Genomic DNA, 22332 nt, shown 5'->3' with positions numbered 1-22332 from the left:
ACAATCCCCTGATCCGCTGCTCCTCCAGCTCTCCGAGCTATCAATATACATATAACACTTAGTCTGACAGTCAACTAAGTCAACTCTGGTCAAAGTCAACCTTCCAGGTCAACCCTACTCGCCGAGTCTTCATAAAGACTCGCCGAGTTCATAAACTCAGGGTCTTTCTTATTCGCGACCCGACTCGCCGAGTCAGTCCATGACTCGCCGAGTCCTAGACAATCTTCAACCAACTCGCCGAGTCCATGCCTAACTTCATCCGACTCGACGAATTGTTCATCCTACTCGTCGAGTTCCTCCTCATCTTCAAGCTACTCGCCGAGTCCACTCGAAGGACTCGCCGAGTCCAGTCGGTTCTACATACATGCAGAGGACCTTTGAGTCATGCATGGACTCCAAACTGTAGATCCACTCTTTTAAGGTCTATTCCTTACGTAAAGTTGCAAACTTTACGTGTAGAGAAGGAGATCTAGGCAAGATACGCCATTAACTAGGGTGTAAGGCCAAGGGACTTCAAAATCAACACAATGACTGATACTTTATGCTTCTCCAGGCCCTAAAACACTTGAATCTGAAGTAGCAACTCCAGATCCGGCTTCTAACCCCAAATAATAACATTATGGCAAAAGAGCCCCAACAACCACACATAGATCTAGGTGCAAAAAGGGTCCAGGAACTAGTTTATTACCTCCAAGTGCTCAAAATGAACTCACAATCCCAGATCTATAGCTCCTTCTTGCTCCTCCAAGTTCCTTTTTCCTTTTCCAAGCTTTAAAGCACCTTCCAAGGCTCAACTAGGAGATATGACGGCTAGGGTTTGATATCCAGGGCTAAAGAGGCAGTAAGGAACCCTGGGAAGAAGATTAAGACATTTATATAGGCCCCAAGTCCCGAATTTAGGGTTTTCCACGCACAGACCAGACTCGCCGAGTCCTCCTGGTCGACTCGCCGAGTCGGTCACTTACTCCCCGACCCGGATCCCGCTCGGACTCGCCGAGTCCCCCTTAGACTCGCCGAGTCGACCCCTAAACTTAGGGTTTTCTTTCCTTTCTTGGTCTTCGAAACTTTGGGTGTTACAACTCTCCCCCACTTAAACTAAACTTCGTCCTTGAAGTCTGCTATGGCCCACTGCCTGCGAGCTGCCTCTAAACCCAACCAACTATTCCAACACCAGCTGCCTACCCTTGCTAGCTTTTGCTCGATCCTTCCGACTAACCTTAATCCCTGCAGATAACACCTCGGGTCAACCCTGACCCTGAACATCCTGGAGACCCAACTTACTCAACTGGCAATCCTTCTGGTACTCACCGAGTACTGAACTGAACCTATAGGGGTTCACCCCTTCCTGTCCTTGCACAAATCCCTTGCCTTCCCAAGGCAAGGTTCTATAACCAACTATTTCTCTGTAACTGTGAAGGTCCTATACTTCACCAACTCCATCACCCCCGCCAATTCCAGTACGGGTCAATACCGCCAACAACCACCGACGCCCCTATCTGACATAACTTGGTGCCGAGCACCCCCGGTCCTTACTGACGTCTCCATATTTGGGTTACCGAACCCTACCGGTTACTACACCCCTTCGCAATCTCCTAGTCGCTTCCAGCGACTCCTGAAAATACTTCGACTATCTATAACTGTTCTATCCATTCTTCCGCTCATACTGAAACGATGCTGCTGGGAATAGCTTGCTTATATCCCATCTGATTATTCAACTCCTACTAACTCGAGTCTTTCATCCTGAAGAAAAGCTACTTGCCTAGCTATCTTTACATGTCACTTATACTCGACCGAAGGCTCAACTGATCCTGCTGAGAGAGACTTGTCATTTCCACATCAACCAACTATACCGTCAACACTAGTATTCCAACTCAAATACAATACTGACCCAAAACTCCGAAACCTTTCAAACACCGAATTGTCTGCAATACCGAACCTGCCTGAAACATTAAACTGCCTGAAACGCTGATCTGGCTGAATCACTGAGCTGCCTGAGACACTGAGTTGGCCGAAACACTGAGCTGCCTGAAACACTAAACTGGCTGAAACACTGAGCTGCCTGAAACACTAAACTCAAGTCCAACTGTGGAGTCAAGGGACTCCTCCCTTAGTCGCTTCCACGACTTCTGAATGGAATCTTCCTCAAGGACTAGTTTCCACTAGTTATCCTGTCACTGTGGCTCTAACAACCTTCCCATCCAACCGATCGGGTCCATACTTCACATCCTGACATCATCCATTCTATGACTAATAACATGATGGCTCCCAGACTGACGGTAGCCCTTAACATACCCGAACCTCAACGGTCCACTGCTACTCTGATCTCATAACTGATGTGACGATCTATAGCCAAGATTCGCTGACTTAGCCATAACTAAACCATTTGGGAAATCCGAATCTAATCCGTGGATTCCCATATTCCCACCGCTGCACCCGAACGGGTGGGAATTACTACATTCCCGCATTCAGCCACGCGCTCATGCTGCTACCAATCTGATAAAAGCCACGGCTACACCCGCGGATTCACAAGTCTCAAATACTATCTGGCTGCTAATGAACGCTACGGCTACCCCCGCAGGCTTACAACACTCTACTACTATCTGACTACTAGTGAATGCTACGGCTACCCCCGCAGACTTACAACACTCTACTACTATCTGACTACTAGTGAATGCTACGGCTACCCCCGCAGACTTACAACACTCTACTACTACCATCCCGAGGACATCCTGACTATCCCTAGTCCCGCTAGTGATTCTTCATCCCGATTTCTCACACCAGCCCCCAGTCTTTGAATTCTGCATCATCCTCGACATCTTATATCCTTGATATACTTAGTGCTTCGTCGAGGAATTCTCCGGCTTGGTTCCCAAACCAACTGTCTACTAATCTGAATACAAGAAGCTATTGTTGGGAAGTTTCCAACCTCCCAACTCCTGAATCTATGCAATCTGCATGCTGCCTCAGACACTGGCTACCAATGCTAAAACATCTCCTGCTACCCGTTCTCAGGGTCTTCATTCCGACTCTCATGCGTCCGACAGGTGGCCCTCAATCTTGGATTCCCAACCAGCTTCTAACCATCTCGATTACATGAACTAACTGCTGGGAAAAGTTCTCGAACTCCTAATTCTGAACTTCTCAATCCATCCATCACTGAGCTACTACCATTTCTTCTTAGAGGCCGCGCACTCATTCTGAGTCTACGAGACTCTTATCCAAATATACCCGGAGGGTTCTCCCCCACTTCGATCCCGCTTAACCCTTGCGGCTTCACACTCAAAAGAGATCCCGATCCTTTACTACCATTCCAAAACTTCTACTGGGGAAGCCAAGCCCGCCAGGTAGGAATTTGACCATTCCATCCAACCCACTATCCACTCCGAACTAGCGAAACGATCCAGATCTCTCCCTACCATGCTACTGTTACTGCATCCTCCGAAACTTCTCCATATGAGCACATCCCCTAACTACCAACCAATTATCCGAGGTATGAAAATGGCATATGACGTAATCACAAGCAAGCCACTCCATAACACAACACTTATACCACAATTGATGCAAAAACCATAACAATATAATCATAACATAAGCTGACAAACACAAAGTTACATACCTCCATTACTCAGTGCTGCTCGAATCCCTGCTGAAATCTACCAGAGAAACTCGGCTCCGAGCCGTAGGCACCCTTGCCCGGCCTTGACAACCACTGACGGTACTTGAAGTTCCAAGGGCAGGAGCTGGCGCCTGCCCTGCTGAATACAAACTCGGACAGTGGGCCTTCTTGTGGCCCCTCAGACTGCAATGGAAACACAACGGATCAAGTCCCTGGGCGATGGTAACAACACAGTCTCTCCTAAAATGACCAATCTGGCCGCACTTGAAACACCCAGCATCGCCACCACTTCTACGCCTACACACACCCATGTGCGTCCTCCCGCACTTCCCGCATCGACTGCGGCTCTGATAGTTCCTCGTCCTCAAATCTGAACTCTTGGGCCTCTTACTCGAACCTGTGGCAGCCTGAGTCTCATCCATTTTCCTCTTCCCTTCCGACTCCCTGCTCGACTCTCGCTCCTGTGTTACCCCAATGGTAACGTCTGCTGACTGAACAACATATGTCTGATCCTGAAGCCTCGCTATCAATCTATCAGTGATCCTCACGACCATGTCTGGCAGACCCTCGCGAATGGCTCGCGAAACTTCCTCAACTATCCAATCATGCAATGGTTTCTCTTGGAGACAGAATGCCCCACACACCCCTGCCCCCTGATAGCAGAAACTAGAAATGGGATCTCCCTCCCTGATGGATCCCTGAACTCCATAGGATTCGGGACCTAGACGAGCCCCAATCTGTCCTGAAACTAATCCGGCCTTAAAGGCCTCAAGATGACTGTCCATGAGCTCCACAATAGCCTCTCTAACTGAACCGAAAATCACTGGAGTCTGATCGATGATGTTGCGCATAATCTCTGCGGAAATGAAATCCCTCATCTGATCATCAAGTTGCCTGACTCTAAAGCCCGAGCCAGACCCCTCCCTGATGGGTTTTGAGCATTCTAACACTTCCTAAGTGTACATGCAACCCTAATAACCTTGGATCTATGTTTGTCTAATTTGTCATGCAAAGTTGATTTCCAAGGTTATATTCCTATCTAGCATACATGGGGAACAATTTTAACATAAAGTATAGATAGAATAACTTACCTTGTTGTTGCTTGTGTTCCTTGAAACCTTGTGAGCCTAGCACCCCAAGTGTGATGCCTCAAATGCTTCACACAACACCAAATGCTCTTGGAAGAACTTATGAGAGAATACTCACTCTTTCAAAATCGGCCAAGCCCCCTATTACTTAGTGTAACCGATTTGGGAGGAGATCATATTACTTATATAGTGTTGACACATCTAGGGTTAAACCCTAATGTGTCATGACTCTTCATTTCCATGACCCATGGGTTTGTAACTCCCATGGAGCATCCTATGGGTGGAACCCAACTTGATGATCCATGGAGCCTTTTAGCCCACTATACAAGATATGGATGATTTACTTAATCAACCCATATATTTAATTAGTTATCTTTTGATCACTTAATTAATTCTAAATTAATTCTTGATCAAACTAATCAAATAATATTATTAATATATTAGAACTTATAATATATTAATAATCTCCAAGCGTTATTTCTCTCATTTAGTTTATCCAATTGCATGGTGCCATGCAACCCAAATGGACCATGCCGGGTCGGGTCAAGTACATACCAGAAATAGTTATGGACTTAGACACCTTATCCAACAGTCTCCCACTTGGATAAGTCTAGTAACTATTACTGCAAGTATGACTTCAGGAACCGATCGGCAATCGTAGCTCTTTACAAGGTTTCTCGAAACCTGAGAAGATGATGGTACGCCATTTAAGATAAGTGATCATATAATCCTCTGTTCTAGATATCAGTCGGACAAATACATGGAACAATGTCTTACTTATTGTCCAACATTTGTTTCCCGATTTCCGATTTGTTTGACAAAGAACTTTATTGAACACATCAATTTAGTTCTGACCGGGCCCGGTACATAGGTCAAAACAAAATCATCGAGGGGCCCAGATATCAACTTCTAATCCAAGAAGGAACAGATAAACTTCGACTCATATGTTTGTTCTACTACTCATTGAATTACACATAAGAGCACGATTTTATAACATCGAGTTACCAATGCGTTTTTCGTACAATCAATGCATAACCAACTTGTAAGTAACAAATCATATCTCTAGGTTTAAAGACTTATATGATATTACCGTCTCACGATCACTCGAGATAGAATTCCATGAAGTGATTCCAGTGAGCGTGGGTTGAGTCCAATGCTCAGAACTTATGAGCACTCATGATTGTTGTAGCCTTGTCCCAGACCTCTACAATCAAACATGATAGTCTTGATTCATACCTACTTCCGACATATGACCGACTGTGGAGGTTTGAATAATATGTTATACCAAACAAAATTATTCTGGAAGTCAAAACATGCAAAAGAAATATAGTAAACGATCGACAAGAGATAGCAACACTTTACTCATAAATAAAACACTTTTATTCATCATCAAATGTCAATTACACTTTACAAATTTCGAGATTATCTAACTACTAAATCTAATATCATCCTTCAGCCCTATGCTCCGAGCATGCTGGAGATGCTTAACCCGAGTCAGTCCCTTCGTGAGGGGATCTGTCGGATTCTCATCTGATGATACCCTCTTTGCCACGAGGAGTCCTTCTTCGATCTGATGTCTGATGAAATGGTATTTTCTGTCGATGTGTCTGGATCTCCCGTGATCCCTTGGTTCCTTGGCTAAGGCAACAACACTTTCACTATCACAGAAAATTTCCATTGGCTCTTTAATAGCTGGTACAACTCCAAGGACTCCAATGAAGTTCCTCAGCCATAACGCCTCCTTTGCCGCTTCGCTAGCTGCAATATATTCTGATTCACAAGTAGAATCTGCCACTGTCTCTTGCTTGGAACTCTTCCAAGAAATTGCTCCTCCATTTAGGGTAAAGACCCAGCCCGACTGAGAGCGGAAGTTATCCCTATCAGTCTGGAAGCTAGCATCACTATACCCTACAACTCTCAAGTCATCACTCCCACCGAGGGTAAGGACCCAGTCCTTAGTCCTTCGTAGGTACTTGAGAATATTCTTTACCGCAATCCAGTGTGCCTTGCCAGGGTTCCCCTGAAACCTGCTAACCATGCTCAAGGCAAAGGCTACATCAGGTCGAGTACACGTCATAGCATACATGATCGAACCTACAGCCGAAGCATAAGGTATTCGACTCATTTCTGCTATCTCAGCCTCAGTGCTAGGGCTTTGTGTCTTACTCAGCTTGGCGCTACTCTGGATGGGTAACTCTCCTTTCTTGGAGTCTTGCATTCTGAATCTCTTCAGAATCTTCTCCAAGTAGGTACTTTGACTAAGTCCAATTAGTCTTTTACTCCGATCTCTTAAGATTCTTATCCCCAAAATATAGGCAGCTTCACCAAGGTCCTTCATAGCGAAACACTTTCCAAGCCAGGACTTTACTTCCTGCAAGGTTGGAATGTCGTTTCCTATGAGTAGTATGTCATCCACATACAATACCAAAAAGCTAACTATACTCCCACTAGCCTTGACATATGCACACGATTCATCTTCACTCCTAGAAAAGCCAAATTCCTTGACCTTTTCATCAAAGCAAAGATTCCATCTGCGAGGTGCTTGCTTTAATCCATAAATGGATTTCTCAAGCTTACACACTCTATTAGGGTACTCGTTACTGACAAAACCCTCTGGCTGACTCATGTAAACATCTTCAGCCAACTTCCCATTAAGGAAAGCGGTTTTGACATCCATTTGCCAAATTTCATAGTCATGAAATGCGGCTATGGCTAACAGAACCCGAATAGACTTAATCTTGGCTACCGGAGAAAAGGTCTCATCATAGTCCACTCCAGGAATTTGAGAGAAGCCCTTTGCAACCAGTCTAGCCTTATAAGTGTGTACTTTACCATCCATGTCGGTCTTCTTCTTGAAGACCCATTTGCACCCTACAGTCTTTCGACCTGGTACATTCTCAACCAAGTTCCAAACTTGATTGTCATACATGGATTGTATCTCGCTATCCATAGCCTCTTTCCATTTGGCAGACTCGGGGCCTGCCATGGCTTCCTCGTAGCTGTTAGGGTCATCTTGACTTACTAGTGTCTCATCACTAATAAGTGTCTCACCTTCTGCAGTAATATGGAATCCATAGTAATGCTCAGGTGCACTCCTAACTCTCGTGGAACGCCTCAGAGGTACAGATTCGTCAATTGGCTCAACAGGAGTTTCCTCCTCAAGTTGAGGGCTAGAGTTTGAAGTTCCTTCACCACTTGACTCTTGAATTTCTTCAAGATCAACTTGCCTCCCACTGTCTCCTTGGCTTATAAACTCTCTTTCTCGAAAGACTCCTCTTCTTGCTACAAAGACCACATTGTCACTAGGTCTGTAGAAGAGGTAACCAAAGGATTGCTGTGGGTAGCCGATGAAAATACACCTCTTGCTTCGGGGTTCGAGCTTATCATGAGTCTCGCGTCTCACGAAAGCCTCGCATCCCCAAATCTTGATGTGGTCTAGTTTAGGTACTTTACCAGTCCACATCTCGTGAGGAGTTTTGGCAACTTTCTTTGTAGGGACTAGATTGAGGATATGGGCGGAAGTCTCTAAGGCATACCCCCAGAATGAGATTGGTAGCGAAGCTCGACTCATCATGGAACGAACCATGTCCAACAAGGTTCGATTACGCCTCTCAGCCACACCATTCAACTGCGGTGTCCTGGGAGGTGTCAATTGTGAGACAATCCCACATTCCTTTAGATAGTCGAGGAACTCTGAACTAAGATACTCACCACCTCGATCGGATCGAAGCATCTTAATGTTCCTGCCCAATTGATTCTCGACTTCCTGTTTAAATTCCTTAAACTTCTCGAAAGTCTCTGACTTATGCTTGATTAAGTAGACATATCCATATCTACTGTAATCATCGGTAAAAGTCAAATAATAACGATTAGCATCCCTAGTGGCATGTTTGAATGGTCCACACACATCCGTGTGTATAAGGTCCAACAAACCTTCACCCCTTTCACACGAGCCTGTGAAGGGTGACTTTGTCATTTTTCCAAGTAAGCATGATTCGCAACTATCATTTGACTTTAGGTCAAACGACTCCAAGACTCCATCCTTTTGGAGTTGGCCTATGCGTTTCTTGCTTATATGTCCAAGACGACAATGCCATAATGATGTTTTATCCAAGTTATTATTATTAGAAGAATCAATACACAAAACATTATTTCCTAAGTTATCTACAATAGATACAACTTCATACACACCATCACAAGGTAATGCTTTAAAATAAAGTACATTATTAAAGAAAGCATTAATCGAACCAACTTCATTATCAAACGAAAAGGTGAAACCTTGTTTGTACAATGCATGAAAGGAAATAATATTTCTTGCCATTTCTGGCGAATAACAACATTTATTCAAATCTAAATTTAACCCACTACTTAGCGATAAAGTATAAACTCCAATCTTGGTGACAGGTGTAACTTTCCTATTCCCCATGATTAAGTTTATTCTTCCTTGCTCCACATTCTCACTTCTTCCTAGTCCCTGCAAGTCACAACAAATATGAATTCCGCAACTTGTATCAAGGACCCAAGATTTCGAATGGGGTGAGTTATTAGAAATGATAGTGTAAATACCTGCATGGTTGGGTTTGACTTTCCCATCCTTTACATCTTGCTGGTACTTTGGGCAGTTCTGCTTCCAATGAGCTTTTTCATGGCAATAGAAGCATTCAGCCTCTTTTGGGTCAGAAGAAGGAGTAATGAAACCTTTCTTGGTTCCACTTGAAGAAGAGCCATCAAGGGTCCGAGCCTTGGTACCCTTTGAAGATCTCTTTCTCTTCCTCCCTCGACTTTGCCCGATTGCCAAGACCGGAGTTGAGTCTGGAGTAGGAGTGATAGCAACAGACTTCCCCTTAAGACCTGTTTCTGCGGTCTTGAGAAGTCCCTGAAGTTTGCTGAGGGTGACCTCTTCCTTGTTCATGTGATATGTCATGCAGAATTGATCATAGCACGATGGTAAGGAGTGCAAAATGATATCTATTGCAAGCTCCTCAGTAAAGTTCACATTGAGCTTCAGCAACCGATCCACATACCTTTGCATTTTCTGCATGTGGCTCGTGACGGACTCTCCGTCCTTCATCATGGTTGTTATCATGGAGCAGATGACTTCGTAGCTCTCTTGTCGTGCACTTTGATGGTATCTTTCCATCAAATCTTGGTGCATTTCATAAGGGTAGAAGTCTTCATAAGACTTTTGGAGTTCAGCTGTCATGGTGGCTAACATGATGCAAGCCACCTTGGTTGCATCTCTTTCATGAGTATGAAAGTCAGCGATCTCCTGGGGAGTTGCAGTGGACTCGTCAATTTCCTTAAGCTCCTTGTCAAGGACATATTCTTTGTCCTCGTAGCGGGTAATCATCCTGATGTTTCTGATCCACTTATTGAAGTTGGATCCATCAAAGGTGACTTTCCCACATAGACTCATAAGAGTAAAGGAGCCATTAGGATTCGAGCCAGAAGCATTAGTTGAAGACATCTGAAAAAGAAGAACAAGTTTAGTTTAGATTTAAAAGAGTCCTTAATAAAACACCCAAATGTAATATTAAGGCTAGGATCCAATCACAATATAATATAACTTAGAAGAGGTATGCCGTAATCTAAGCTATACCATATTTGAAAGGTAGGTGAATGACGATTCACCAATTTCCACCACGAAAACCGAAATATTAAATATTTAGTTTTTATTGGTTTTAGAAATTCCTAGATTCTTTGAGATCCAATGAACTTTTCAAAGGCATGTTTCAATCTCGGGAGTGCCCTCCAGGTTTTGTGACTGGGATGCCGAGGATCACAAAACGAGGTGTGAAGTAACCATGCAAATCACTTGGTACCCTTAAAGTTTATCACTCAATCGATGTGCCGGTAAACCACACACGCTCCACCGATACTATAATAAACCTTAAGTCACCCTTTACCTACCTTGTTAAGTCCAAGTTAGTGTGCCGGTTAACCACACACGCTCCACCAACGACTTAAACAAAGTGTAAAGTGTAATTTCATGGATTAGCACCTTATTCACATTTTTCCTAAAGTAACTAAGATTGGGAATTTAATAAACATTTAGTTACTTTATATATTCATCATACTTTGAATGAGAATTTATAAGTCCTTGTCTTACCCGTTCGGCTAACGACCCTCCACCAGTCAAGCAAGCGGTGGGTGAGAATATACACCCATTAAGTCACCATTTTATAGGCAACAACCTTATACCCACCTTATAGACCGGTTTCGTGAATGAGGCGTACTAGCGGTAAGACGACTTGTTCTTATACATATATATATAATTATTAAATCATCATAATATAAGTATAAGGGTTGAATTTTAACTTTTAAAATTCTAGGGGTTGGAACTAAAGTTTTAACTTAACTTTACTTGTTCCAAAACTTGAGGGCAAGTTTTGTAACTTTCAAAACTTTTCATTTCTTGTAACTTATGAGTTTAATAGAGTCATAAAATGAAGACTCTTCATTTTTATAACTCTTGTGTTTTCTTAATGGTTTTAACTCAAGTGTGACTCTAGGTTTTCCATAACTTAAGGATAAGTTATGGACTCCATTAAAACACATTATGATCAAGAATTAAACTACCAAATAGGTTACAAATAATTCCTATGATCATCTAAAACATCATAAGAACAAGAACATGAATATGAACATAATCAAAAATTACATAAAACTTTGTAATTTTGATAACTAGTTGTTGTAAATGAATTAGCAAAACATTACACCACCAAAAATAAGTTTACATTTACTAAAACAGTTTAGGGTAATGTTTCTAATTCATTTTCCAGCAACTGAATCGAAATTCTGCACTCATTCGACCCTACTCGCCGAGTGCAAGAACATGACTCGCCGAGTTGGTTGAAGATACACATGGACTCGACGAGTCCCCTCTATAGACTCGACGAGTCCATTCGCAGACAGCAAATTTCCGATTCTGTTTTCAACTTTTAAGAACAAATAAGAACAAACAAGCCTAGGCTCTGATACCACTGATGGGTTTTGAGCATTCTAACACTTCCTAAGTGTACATGCAACCCTAATAACCTTGGATCTATGTTTGTCTAATTTGTCATGCAAAGTTGATTTCCAAGGTTATATTCCTATCTAGCATACATGGGGAACAATTTTAACATAAAGTATAGATAGAATAACTTACCTTGTTGTTGCTTGTGTTCCTTGAAACCTTGTGAGCCTAGCACCCCAAGTGTGATGCCTCAAATGCTTCACACAACACCAAATGCTCTTGGAAGAACTTATGAGAGAATACTCACTCTTTCAAAATCGGCCAAGCCCCCTATTACTTAGTGTAACCGATTTGGGAGGAGATCATATTACTTATATAGTGTTGACACATCTAGGGTTAAACCCTAATGTGTCATGACTCTTCATTTCCATGACCCATGGGTTTGTAACTCCCATGGAGCATCCTATGGGTGGAACCCAACTTGATGATCCATGGAGCCTTTTAGCCCACTATACAAGATATGGATGATTTACTTAATCAACCCATATATTTAATTAGTTATCTTTTGATCACTTAATTAATTCTAAATTAATTCTTGATCAAACTAATCAAATAATATTATTAATATATTAGAACTTATAATATATTAATAATCTCCAAGCGTTATTTCTCTCATTTAGTTTATCCAATTGCATGGTGCCATGCAACCCAAATGGACCATGCCGGGTCGGGTCAAGTACATACCAGAAATAGTTATGGACTTAGACACCTTATCCAACACTCCCCTGCACCTGAACTGCCAACTGATATCTCGCGCAACGTCACCATGCTGAAAAATATAACAATCCCTGATCAATTACATACTACTGCTGAGGGATCTCTCACATACTCTACTAGTTCCTTGGTTTCGCCTCGGCCCCTCTTGAATCGAGTACGGATCCTTTGCTTTCAGTAGTATGGGCCCCTACTACCTTCCACATCTATCCGTACTTTCCTCAAGAGTTACCTCAACTCCACCAAGTCCCCTTTACTCTTCTACTGATCTCTGCTACTCTCATCCTAGGCTTGCCCTAGGGAACCTCTAACTCTACCCAAACAGTCCTCAGCTGCTGAAGGCCTCCTTGTAATGCCAATTAGTCACCACCTGAATACCATCACATGTGACGAGACTCAGATAATCCTTCAAGTAAAGGACTCGTCCCTACAACGGTTGGACTCAAACGAGAGCTGCGCAGTAGGGCCAAATCCAGCACTCTGAGATTATTCAACCCTGATCACATGTGATGAAACGTATTCACCTAATGGCTAACTCTCATCACTCAGAGTCCCACAAAGCACAAAGCAAGCAGCATTCGGATAAGGGAAACATACTCAGGCAAAACAATTCTCATAACAAGAAACTGCACCAGCATATAATGCTAAGCTCATACTTTCAGGCATAACCTACACAGGCTATCCTACTACTGTCTACTCATTACTAGCATGCAATTCTCATCAAGCTGAAACACATAAAGCAGGCACATAAGGCATCATCCTAGATACTTAGTCCTATTCTAGCATGCTGTTCTACTAAAGCTGGAAACTGAAACTGAACTGAAACTGATACTGAAACTGATATCGAAAATAATAACATAACTTGTATGGGTAAATTGGGAGTACTTACTTGAGCTCGGCTGATTGCATGCACCACACCCTTTTCTCGTTTTCAAAAAAAAATCTTTTCTTTCTATGTTCTTTTTCCAAAACCCTTATTCAAAAATGTTTTTCTTTTGAAAATCCCTTATCGTGTCCTTAGTTTGAGTTCAAATACACTCGAATGCATATCTGAATCCCTCAAACCAAGGCTCTGATACCAACTTGTAACGACCCAAAAATCACGACCAAAAATTTCTTTAAAAGCATTACTAGAATCATATTTATAAAAACTGTATCATAAGTCATAACATAAATTCTCGAGTATTAATTCAAAGCATAATATCATTATCAGAGTTGAACATTCCCAGGCTAACTGTGCACTGCAATCTCCCCGAGCTCCTCTTTTGAAAACTGGGTACCTGAAACCAAAACTGAAAACCGTAAGCACGAAGCTTAGTGAGCTCCCCCAATCTAACACATACCATGCAAAAACATATAAAGCACATACTGGGCCTTGCCCACTGCATCGGACCAATGTCCGGACTAACTGGGGTCTTGCCCCCTACATCGGACCGAAGTCCGGAAACTGACTGGGACCTTGTCCCCTGCATCGGACCGAAGTCCGGACTAACTAGGGCCTTGCCCCCTGCATCGGACCGAAGTCCGGAGACTGTCTGGGACCTTGTCCCCTACATCGGACCGAAGTCCGAGCTAACTGGGGCCTTGCCCCCTGCATCGGACCGAGGTCCGGAGACTGACTGGGACCTTGTCCCCTGCATCGGACCGAAGTCCGGGCTAACTGACTGAACATAGCATAGCATAACATATCAACTAGCATGAACACATATACTGCATACTACATCGGGCCGTAGCCCGGAACACATAACACATAACACATAAAACATAGCACATAAATCCTGTCTGAGCCACGAAGGCATCAAACATGCTAACTACTGCATCGGAAACTACTGCTAACTGGACGGGCCGGCATTGTGGCCTTAGACCCGTCCCTACTGGAAGGAAACTCACCTGAGACTGCTGAACCCTACTGATAAATCTTTGGCTGCTACTCGATAATCCCCTGATCCGCTGCTCCTCCAGCTCTCCGAGCTATCAATATACATATAACACTTAGTCTGACAGTCAACTAAGTCAACTCTGGTCAAAGTCAACCTTCCAGGTCAACCCTACTCGCCGAGTCTTCATAAAGACTCGCCGAGTTCATAAACTCAGGGTCTTTCTTATTCGCGACCCGACTCGCCGAGTCAGTCCATGACTCGCCGAGTCCTAGACAATCTTCAACCAACTCGCCGAGTCCATGCCTAACTTCATCCGACTCGACGAGTTGTTCATCCTACTCGTCGAGTTCCTCCTCATCTTCAAGCTACTCGCCGAGTCCACTCGAAGGACTCGCCGAGTCCAGTCGGTTCTACATACATGCAGAGGACCTTTGAGTCATGCATGGACTCCAAACTGTAGATCCACTCTTTTAAGGTCTATTCCTTACGTAAAGTTGCAAACTTTACGTGTAGAGAAGGAGATCTAGGCAAGATACGCCATTAACTAGGGTGTAAGGCCAAGGGACTTCAAAATCAACACAATGACTGATACTTTATGCTTCTCCAGGCCCTAAAACACTTGAATCTGAAGTAGCAACTCCAGATCCGGCTTCTAACCCCAAATAATAACATTATGGCAAAAGAGCCCCAACAACCACACATAGATCTAGGTGCAAAAAGGGTCCAGGAACTAGTTTATTACCTCCAAGTGCTCAAAATGAACTCACAATCCCAGATCTATAGCTCCTTCTTGCTCCTCCAAGTTCCTTTTTCCTTTTCCAAGCTTTAAAGCACCTTCCAAGGCTCAACTAGGAGATATGACGGCTAGGGTTTGATATCCAGGGCTAAAGAGGCAGTAAGGAACCCTGGGAAGAAGATTAAGACATTTATATAGGCCCCAAGTCCCGAATTTAGGGTTTTCCACGCACAGACCAGACTCGCCGAGTCCCCCTGGTCGACTCGCCGAGTCGGTCACTTACTCCCCGACCCGGATCCCGCTCGGACTCGCCGAGTCCCCCTTAGACTCGCCGAGTCGACCCCTAAACTTAGGGTTTTCTTTCCTTTCTTGGTCTTCGAAACTTTGGGTGTTACATTCATGGACCGAATAAGAGACTTTAAGTTAGTTATCAAACACACTTATTAGGATTGAGTCAGATTTGGCCTCTTACTGGACTGGTAAGAAGTCAATTAAACAAACCCTTAGACTTATTTTATATATATATATATATATATATATATATATATATATATATATATATATATATATATATATATATATATATATATATATATAGATTCATTCTTTTGTTTTTTGAAATCGATTCATTCTTTGTTTGTTTTTTTTTTTTTTTTTTTTTTTTTTTTTTTGATTCATTATTTGTATTTATAGTGTTTAAAAAAAATCAAAATCATCATTATAGTCATTTGCCAATGGCTAAAAAAGGTTACAAATTCGAATTTGAGGTGTTGTGAAATGATAATGTGCGGGACACATACCACATTTGTTTAGGGTTCAATGTGATGTTTACGGCATACAACGGCGCCACATCATATACTGCAGTGTGCGATATACTTCATACTGAGGGGTCTAAGGCTATCAAACATACATCCAGGGTGGTTCCAAAATGGTGCCCATAGTGGCATTGCAACCCTTTTTTTTTCGGACGCAATGTAATTTTTTTTTAATTATTATTATAATTATTGTGCCACTACGTAAAAAATGTATCACTGACACCTACTACGAAATTTTGTGTCTGTCCATGCACACATCCCCGAAAGAGTTTGGTAGTTGTCCTGAAGCTTGGGCACACCACACCTTGTATAATAGGAGTAGATTTAGCCTGGTTCCGGTATCAGCAACACCTGTTTTTTCTGTCCGTGTTGAAAAAAAATTTGATTTTTTTTGTTTTTATCTATTTTTCATATATCGGTCACACCTATTTCATCTTGACAACATCCACTATGTATGTCCCTACTGTATGTCCCTACTGTATGTCCCTACTGTGTAGCTTGCCCTACAACCCGAGTAGATTAAGTGGACTGTCCTTTCTCTCTTTAATGAAGTTTGGGGTGCTTCGCATTCCATGCGCCACAAGTGTTCGATAGTGTGCGGTGGTGAGGAGGTGGTTTCGATGGTGTGGGAGTGGTGGCAAAGGACGTTGGATAGCCTAAGATGTAATGCCAAGGGTAAAATAGTAAAACGAACACATGAGGAGCTTGAAGCAAGTCTTCTCTTTGTCGTGTCTAGTTGACTCGAACGAAATCGCTATAAACCCGAACGAAAACACACACACACACATCAAAGCAATTACGCCCGTTAATGGCGGCCTCTACAGATACAACGGCAGCGCCGTCGACGACTCTCCGGCACGCCTCTGGAAATATTCTCGCATTCTTCATCCTCCTGTTAATTGGCGTACTCGCATTCTCGATCCGTCTTTTTTCGGTGAGTTCATTGGATCTAACGCCCTGCTCAGTATTAGACTTACGGATCAGATTTTGAATGTTTGGTGACATGACTTCCTTTTTTTGGTACATTTGTCTTCCAGGTTATTAAATATGAAAGTGTTATTCACGAGTTCGATCCTTATTTCAATTACAGAGTTACTCAGGTTTGACTTATAACATTTTGTTTCTATTACTTCAGTTTTTTGTTTATGCGATGGTAGTTTGACAGAATTCAAGTTTTTTGAGTATTACATCACCAACATCCAGGACATCTGTAAAGATTTTTTCCCGTTCATTTTTAGATAAAAAAAGGTTATTTGTGATTTCCATAATTGAATCGTATGCATTTTCAGAAATCAAGCTACCGTACTAACCTAATTCTATCCAGGAATATTTAGAAATCTCCTTTATATCATATGTTTCCTTTCTCCCATCCCCTTCCCTAAAAGTTACACCAGTCATGAACTTTAGAACCTGAAAATTCTCTTTTTCAGTCCCATTATACTTATGTTACTAATGTATACCTCTATACCTTCTTTATGTCTCCATTTTTAAAGACATTGCCAATGACAAGATATCTTTGGCTTGCAGTTTCTCATAAAGAATGGGATATATGATTTCTGGAATTGGTTTGATGATCGAACCTGGTAAATTTATATCCTTTCTTTTTTTCTCATTTATTTAGTCTATTGGTGAACACAACTAACATGAAACCCTATTCCTTACTTGTCTTAAGGTATCCTCTTGGACGAGTCATTGGTGGAACGGTTTACCCTGGATTGACTCTAACAGCTGGAACCATATGGAAGTGCGTGTTTTTTTTTATGATTTCTGTTTTTTATGACCAAATCATTTAACCTTCCTGCTTGAATTCAGCATCTCATATATAAAATATCTCTTTACTTGATAACAATAGAATACAAGAACAAAGGCTTTTACCCCAAACTAGTTGGAATACACTATAAGCTTATATTAGAGTTGTTACTGTCTATATTTGTTTTATCCTCTGCATATGCTTTTCCACCACCTTTCCATTGTAGGGTAGAGTTTCATATGCAGGAATATAGGCCCTTACCCTATTTGTATGGGATTTTGGGTTTTCTTGTTGTTGATTACTGTTTATGATTGTAGGGTACTTCAGTCCTTGAATATTCCTCTATCTGTGGAAACTGTTTGTGTATTCACTGCTCCTGTATTCTCAGCCTTTGCTGCATGGGCAACATATCTCTTGACAAAGGTTTGTTTTTTCCATCTCCACATTCTGGTCTTTAGATTGTTCTAAATCCATATCCATAACTCACATAAACTTGTATAGAAATCTCTGATTCTTGTTCTCCTTCCTTTATGTAGGAAGTTAAAGGAGCAGGTGCTGGACTAACAGCTGCAGTTCTTCTGGCCATGGTATGCAGATCATTCATTGGGTATTTTCTGATGTTTCAGTTTTCTTTTAGATGAAGATAGATGCATGTTGTTATATGGAATAATCATCGATTCTGTATCATGATCTCCTAGTGGATTTACCTGTTTATGTTAAATATTCTACAGGTTCCATCTTACATATCTAGATCAGTGGCTGGGAGCTATGACAATGAAGCTGTAGCCATCTTTGCTTTGATCTTCACCTTCTATCTCTACATTAAGGTTCACTTTTTGTACAACTTGCTTTCAAGTTTTGTTTCTCTAGACAACAAAAAAGAAAAAAAAAATACTGTTAACAAATTCATTGTTGAATGATGCAACTATTTTCTGAGATTGATTTTTTACTGGATATGCAGACATTGAACACAGGATCCCTTTTCTATGCTACTTTAAACTCAATTGCATACTTCTACATGGTAGGCATGCTATAGATTTTTTATAGTATCTTGTTATATCTCTCATTTTTTTGTGTTGTTTCCTTAAATTCTTGTATCTTTCAGGTATGCTCTTGGGGAGGGTACACCTTTATTATCAACCTGATACCAATGCATGTGCTTCTTTGCATTGTGACTGGTCGCTATTCATCTCGGCTCTACATTGCATATGCTCCACTTGTAAGTGTTTGATTGGTCCAGTTTTATATTATTATTTAATTAAAAACTAAAAAGGAAACATGCAATTGCTTTTGGTTTATACTTTATAACCATTGTTTGCTATTCTATGCAGGTTGTCTTGGGAACATTATTGGCAGCATTAGTGCCTGTTGTTGGTTTTAATGCAGTCATGACATCAGAACATTTTGCATCGTTTTTGGTGAGTTACAAGTTGTACCTTTTCAGGGAAAATTTTAAGCATTTTTTTTTCATAGTAAATTTCAATATAGCTTCTTGGGAAATTTAGCATTTATGTGCTTTTAGATTGAACAATCAAAAACCAGTTAGATTGAACCTAGATTCTTATGATTATTGTGTAGTTTTAGGCTTGCTTTCAGATATTCCTTCTTGCTCATAGTTTTTCTTTTTGGTCTTTGTAACTTTATTGATATCACTAACTCTTTGTTTTTGTAACATTATTACAGGTTTTCATTATCATCCATTTGGTTGCTCTTGCATATTACATTAAAGGCATCCTCTCACCAAAGATGTTTAAAGTAGCTGCTACCCTCGTTATATCAGTTGGCATGTAAGCCCATCTTGTATTTTGTATTAAATTTTCAAGAATTCAATAAATCTTGTTTCCTGAAAGCTTTTTTTCAATGACTGAAAACCTATTTTAGTATTTAGCAAATCTGAAATTATAAAAATGGTTATATAATCAATAAATTATTTATTGATTCATTCAGGGTGGTATGCTGTGGTGTAGTAGCTGTACTTGTAGCAGTGGTTGCATCTAGTCCAACAAAGGGATGGAGTGGAAGAAGTTTAAGTCTTCTTGATCCGTGAGTTTCATGTCTCTTGTTTTTTAATATAGGGTTAAATGATATTAATAATATGCTCTATATATTTTCAGAAACTTTCTATATGTGATATGTGACATGTGACATGTGACATTCCTTTTTGTATTGATTTAGAACGTATGCAAGCAAATACATACCAATTATTGCAAGTGTCAGTGAACATCAACCACCTACTTGGCCATCTTACTTTATGGATCTAAATGTATTAGCATTCTTGGTTCCAGCTGGAATTATTGTAAGTTCATCTCAATTCCTGTTAGTGTCTTTTACCTATTCCAATTTTACCCCTTGTAATTTGTGACAATGTTGCAGGCATGTTTTTCACCTCTATCTGATGCAAGTTCCTTTGTCATCCTTTACATAGTAATGTCGGTATATTTTTCCAGTGTCATGGTAAGGATTCTAGTCATTTTACATTTTTACCCTTTTTTCAAATACTTAATTTCATGTCATCTTAAAATTTGATCTTTAATGACATGACAGGTACGATTAATGCTTGTGCTTGCTCCAGCTGCATGCATATTATCTGGAATTGCTCTTTCTGAAGCCTTTGATGTTTTCACAAGATCAATTAAATTCTATGTATCTGACCTATCTGAAAATCTCCAGACTGAAGTAAGTACCTCCAATATGAAAATTTTTAGTGCTTGAAATTGTTTTGTTGACTTTGATCACTAAGGCAGGGGATGGAGCATCTGCTAGTAATGTTTCCATGGAAAATAATGACAAAAAAGAAGAGTTGTTGAAGGAAAGACCTTCCAAGAAAAACAAGAAGAAAGAGAAGGTGATTGTGGAAGAGAGTTCTAAGAAGAAGAAGACTGAAAAGAGGCCTTTAGTTTTGCCTGTTGACACATCCATTTTTGCTCTTTTCTTAATTGTGTTGCTGGGTGCTTTCTATGTGGTAACTATATATATATATATATATATTTTTCCATTAAGTAGATTTTTTTTAATCAAGTAAAAATGACGGTTTTACCCATTTGTGTAGGTCCATAGTGTATGGGCTGCAGCAGAGGCTTATTCAGCTCCTTCAATTGTGCTGACTTCTCATTCACCCGAGGGGCTTCACGTTTTTGATGATTTCAGAGAGGCTTATGCATGGTTAAGCCATAACACTGAAGTAGATGATAAAGTAAGTAGCTCAGTGTATTCAATGAGCATATATATAAGGTCTTAACCATGGTTTGGATTTCAGGTGGCATCATGGTGGGACTATGGTTACCAAACAACAGCAATGGCTAACCGGACAGTTATAGTTGATAACAACACATGGAACAACACACATATTGCTACTGTTGGCACTGCCATGTCATCGCCCGAAAAAGCTGCTTGGGAAATTTTCAACTCCTTGGATGTCAAATATGTCCTTGTTGTTTTTGGAGGTTGGTTTTCTTTTTTCTTTTTAAGAAAATTGAAATTAATTATTTGAAGTTTTGATTGATGTTCATGTGTGTGTCAGGTGTTGTGGGATACTCTAGTGATGATATAAATAAGTTCCTATGGATGGTGCGAATAGGAGGAGGTGTCTTCCCACATATCAAGGAGCCTGATTATCTTGTAAGTTTACTTATTTGATTGTTATTTATCTCTTCTGAATTCTAATAATATCATCCATCATATACACAGAGAGATGGGCAATACCGAATTGATTCACAGGCGACTCCAACCATGCTAAACTGCCTTATGTACAAACTATCATATTTCAGGTAATTAGTAAAAAATCTACTACTTTTTTACTTTTTGTTCAACGATATATTATGTATATATATCTGATTTTTTTTTTTTTTTTTTTTTTTATTGGATAGGTTTGTGGAGACGGATGGTGGTAGAGGATATGATAGAGTTAGGAGGACTGAAATAGGGAAAAAACATTTCAAGTTGACTCATTTTGAAGAGGTGTTCACAACTCATCATTGGATGGTTCGGATATATAAACTAAAACCTCAAAAGAACAGGATTCGTGGCAAGACAGCAAAGAAATCTAGATCGGTATAAATACACTAACTACACTTTTTTATTTTTATTATTTTTTTTTATTTTTTTTATTGGGCTGTTGTATGTTTTTACAGTAAGGAATTGATAATCCATAAGTGAGGTCTCTGATTTGTTGATAATTTACCTTTTTTCATGTTGGCACTAACAATTGACATCTACTTTATTTTGCAGAAAAGTAGCTCGACCACCACAACACGAACAAGAACATTAACGAAAAGGAATCCTTGGCACTAGGAATGTTTTTTGTTTTATTTTTTACATTTTTCTGAGAGGTAGCTTAAATGTAATACATACAGAGAAAAAAACAATCCTTTGACCAATAAACGCGGAATTACTACTATCAACAACAATTATGCAAGCGTGGACAGTTGGACACTGACTTATTAGTTTTTTAATAGTTTTTTTTTGCCTTTTTATCTTTATAAATAAATTTAGCTGCTTAATCAAAATTTTATTATAACTTATATTACATAATATTCATATAGATCCAGATATATCACTGAGACCCTCTCATTTTTGTTTATATTAATATATCGCCGTTTCAAAAAAAAAAAAAAAAAATCATAAATGATGCTTTCGGTAACTCACAAATGCTAAAGTACGAAATTCACGGACATCGGAACCCACATGAGTTTAATAAATTCTGTCATTTTTTTATT

At 40.6% G+C, this 22332-nt stretch overlaps 1 protein-coding gene across 1 annotated transcript; it reads left to right on the top strand.

Moving 5' to 3' along the window:
• Positions 1–16615: 16615 nt before the first annotated feature.
• Positions 16616–22068, top strand: LOC145009070 (dolichyl-diphosphooligosaccharide--protein glycosyltransferase subunit STT3A-like). The gene is made up of 22 exons (XM_078967731.1): positions 16616–16801; positions 16905–16967; positions 17395–17450; positions 17540–17611; positions 17935–18040; positions 18154–18204; positions 18349–18444; positions 18579–18638; positions 18723–18836; positions 18949–19035; positions 19301–19404; positions 19565–19660; positions 19793–19913; positions 19991–20071; positions 20162–20293; positions 20358–20579; positions 20667–20810; positions 20874–21060; positions 21138–21235; positions 21305–21384; positions 21484–21667; positions 21845–22068. Exons 1-22 carry the CDS (start codon positions 16676–16678, stop codon positions 21905–21907), a joined length of 2343 nt encoding a protein of 780 aa, XP_078823857.1. The 5' UTR covers positions 16616–16675; the 3' UTR covers positions 21908–22068.
• Positions 22069–22332: the final 264 nt, after the last annotated feature.

This window comes from Lactuca saligna, chromosome 8 (genome assembly GCF_052625555.1).
Source record: "Lactuca saligna cultivar CGN05327 chromosome 8, ASM5262555v1, whole genome shotgun sequence".
In the NCBI taxonomy this organism is placed as follows: domain Eukaryota; kingdom Viridiplantae; phylum Streptophyta; class Magnoliopsida; order Asterales; family Asteraceae; genus Lactuca; species Lactuca saligna.
Note: the sequence above shows the minus strand (reverse complement) of the source record. Positions and strands in the feature narration are given on the sequence as shown.

Coding starts and splice junctions, on each gene's coding strand:
- LOC145009070 (XM_078967731.1), top strand. CDS start 16,676: ATGGCGGCCTCTACAGATACAACGGCAGCGCCGTCGACGACTCTCCGG. Junction 19,661..19,792: donor AGTTTAAGTCTTCTTGATCC/GTGAGTTTCATG, acceptor GTATTGATTTAG/AACGTATGCAAGCAAATACA. Junction 21,236..21,304: donor TCAAGGAGCCTGATTATCTT/GTAAGTTTACTT, acceptor TCATATACACAG/AGAGATGGGCAATACCGAAT.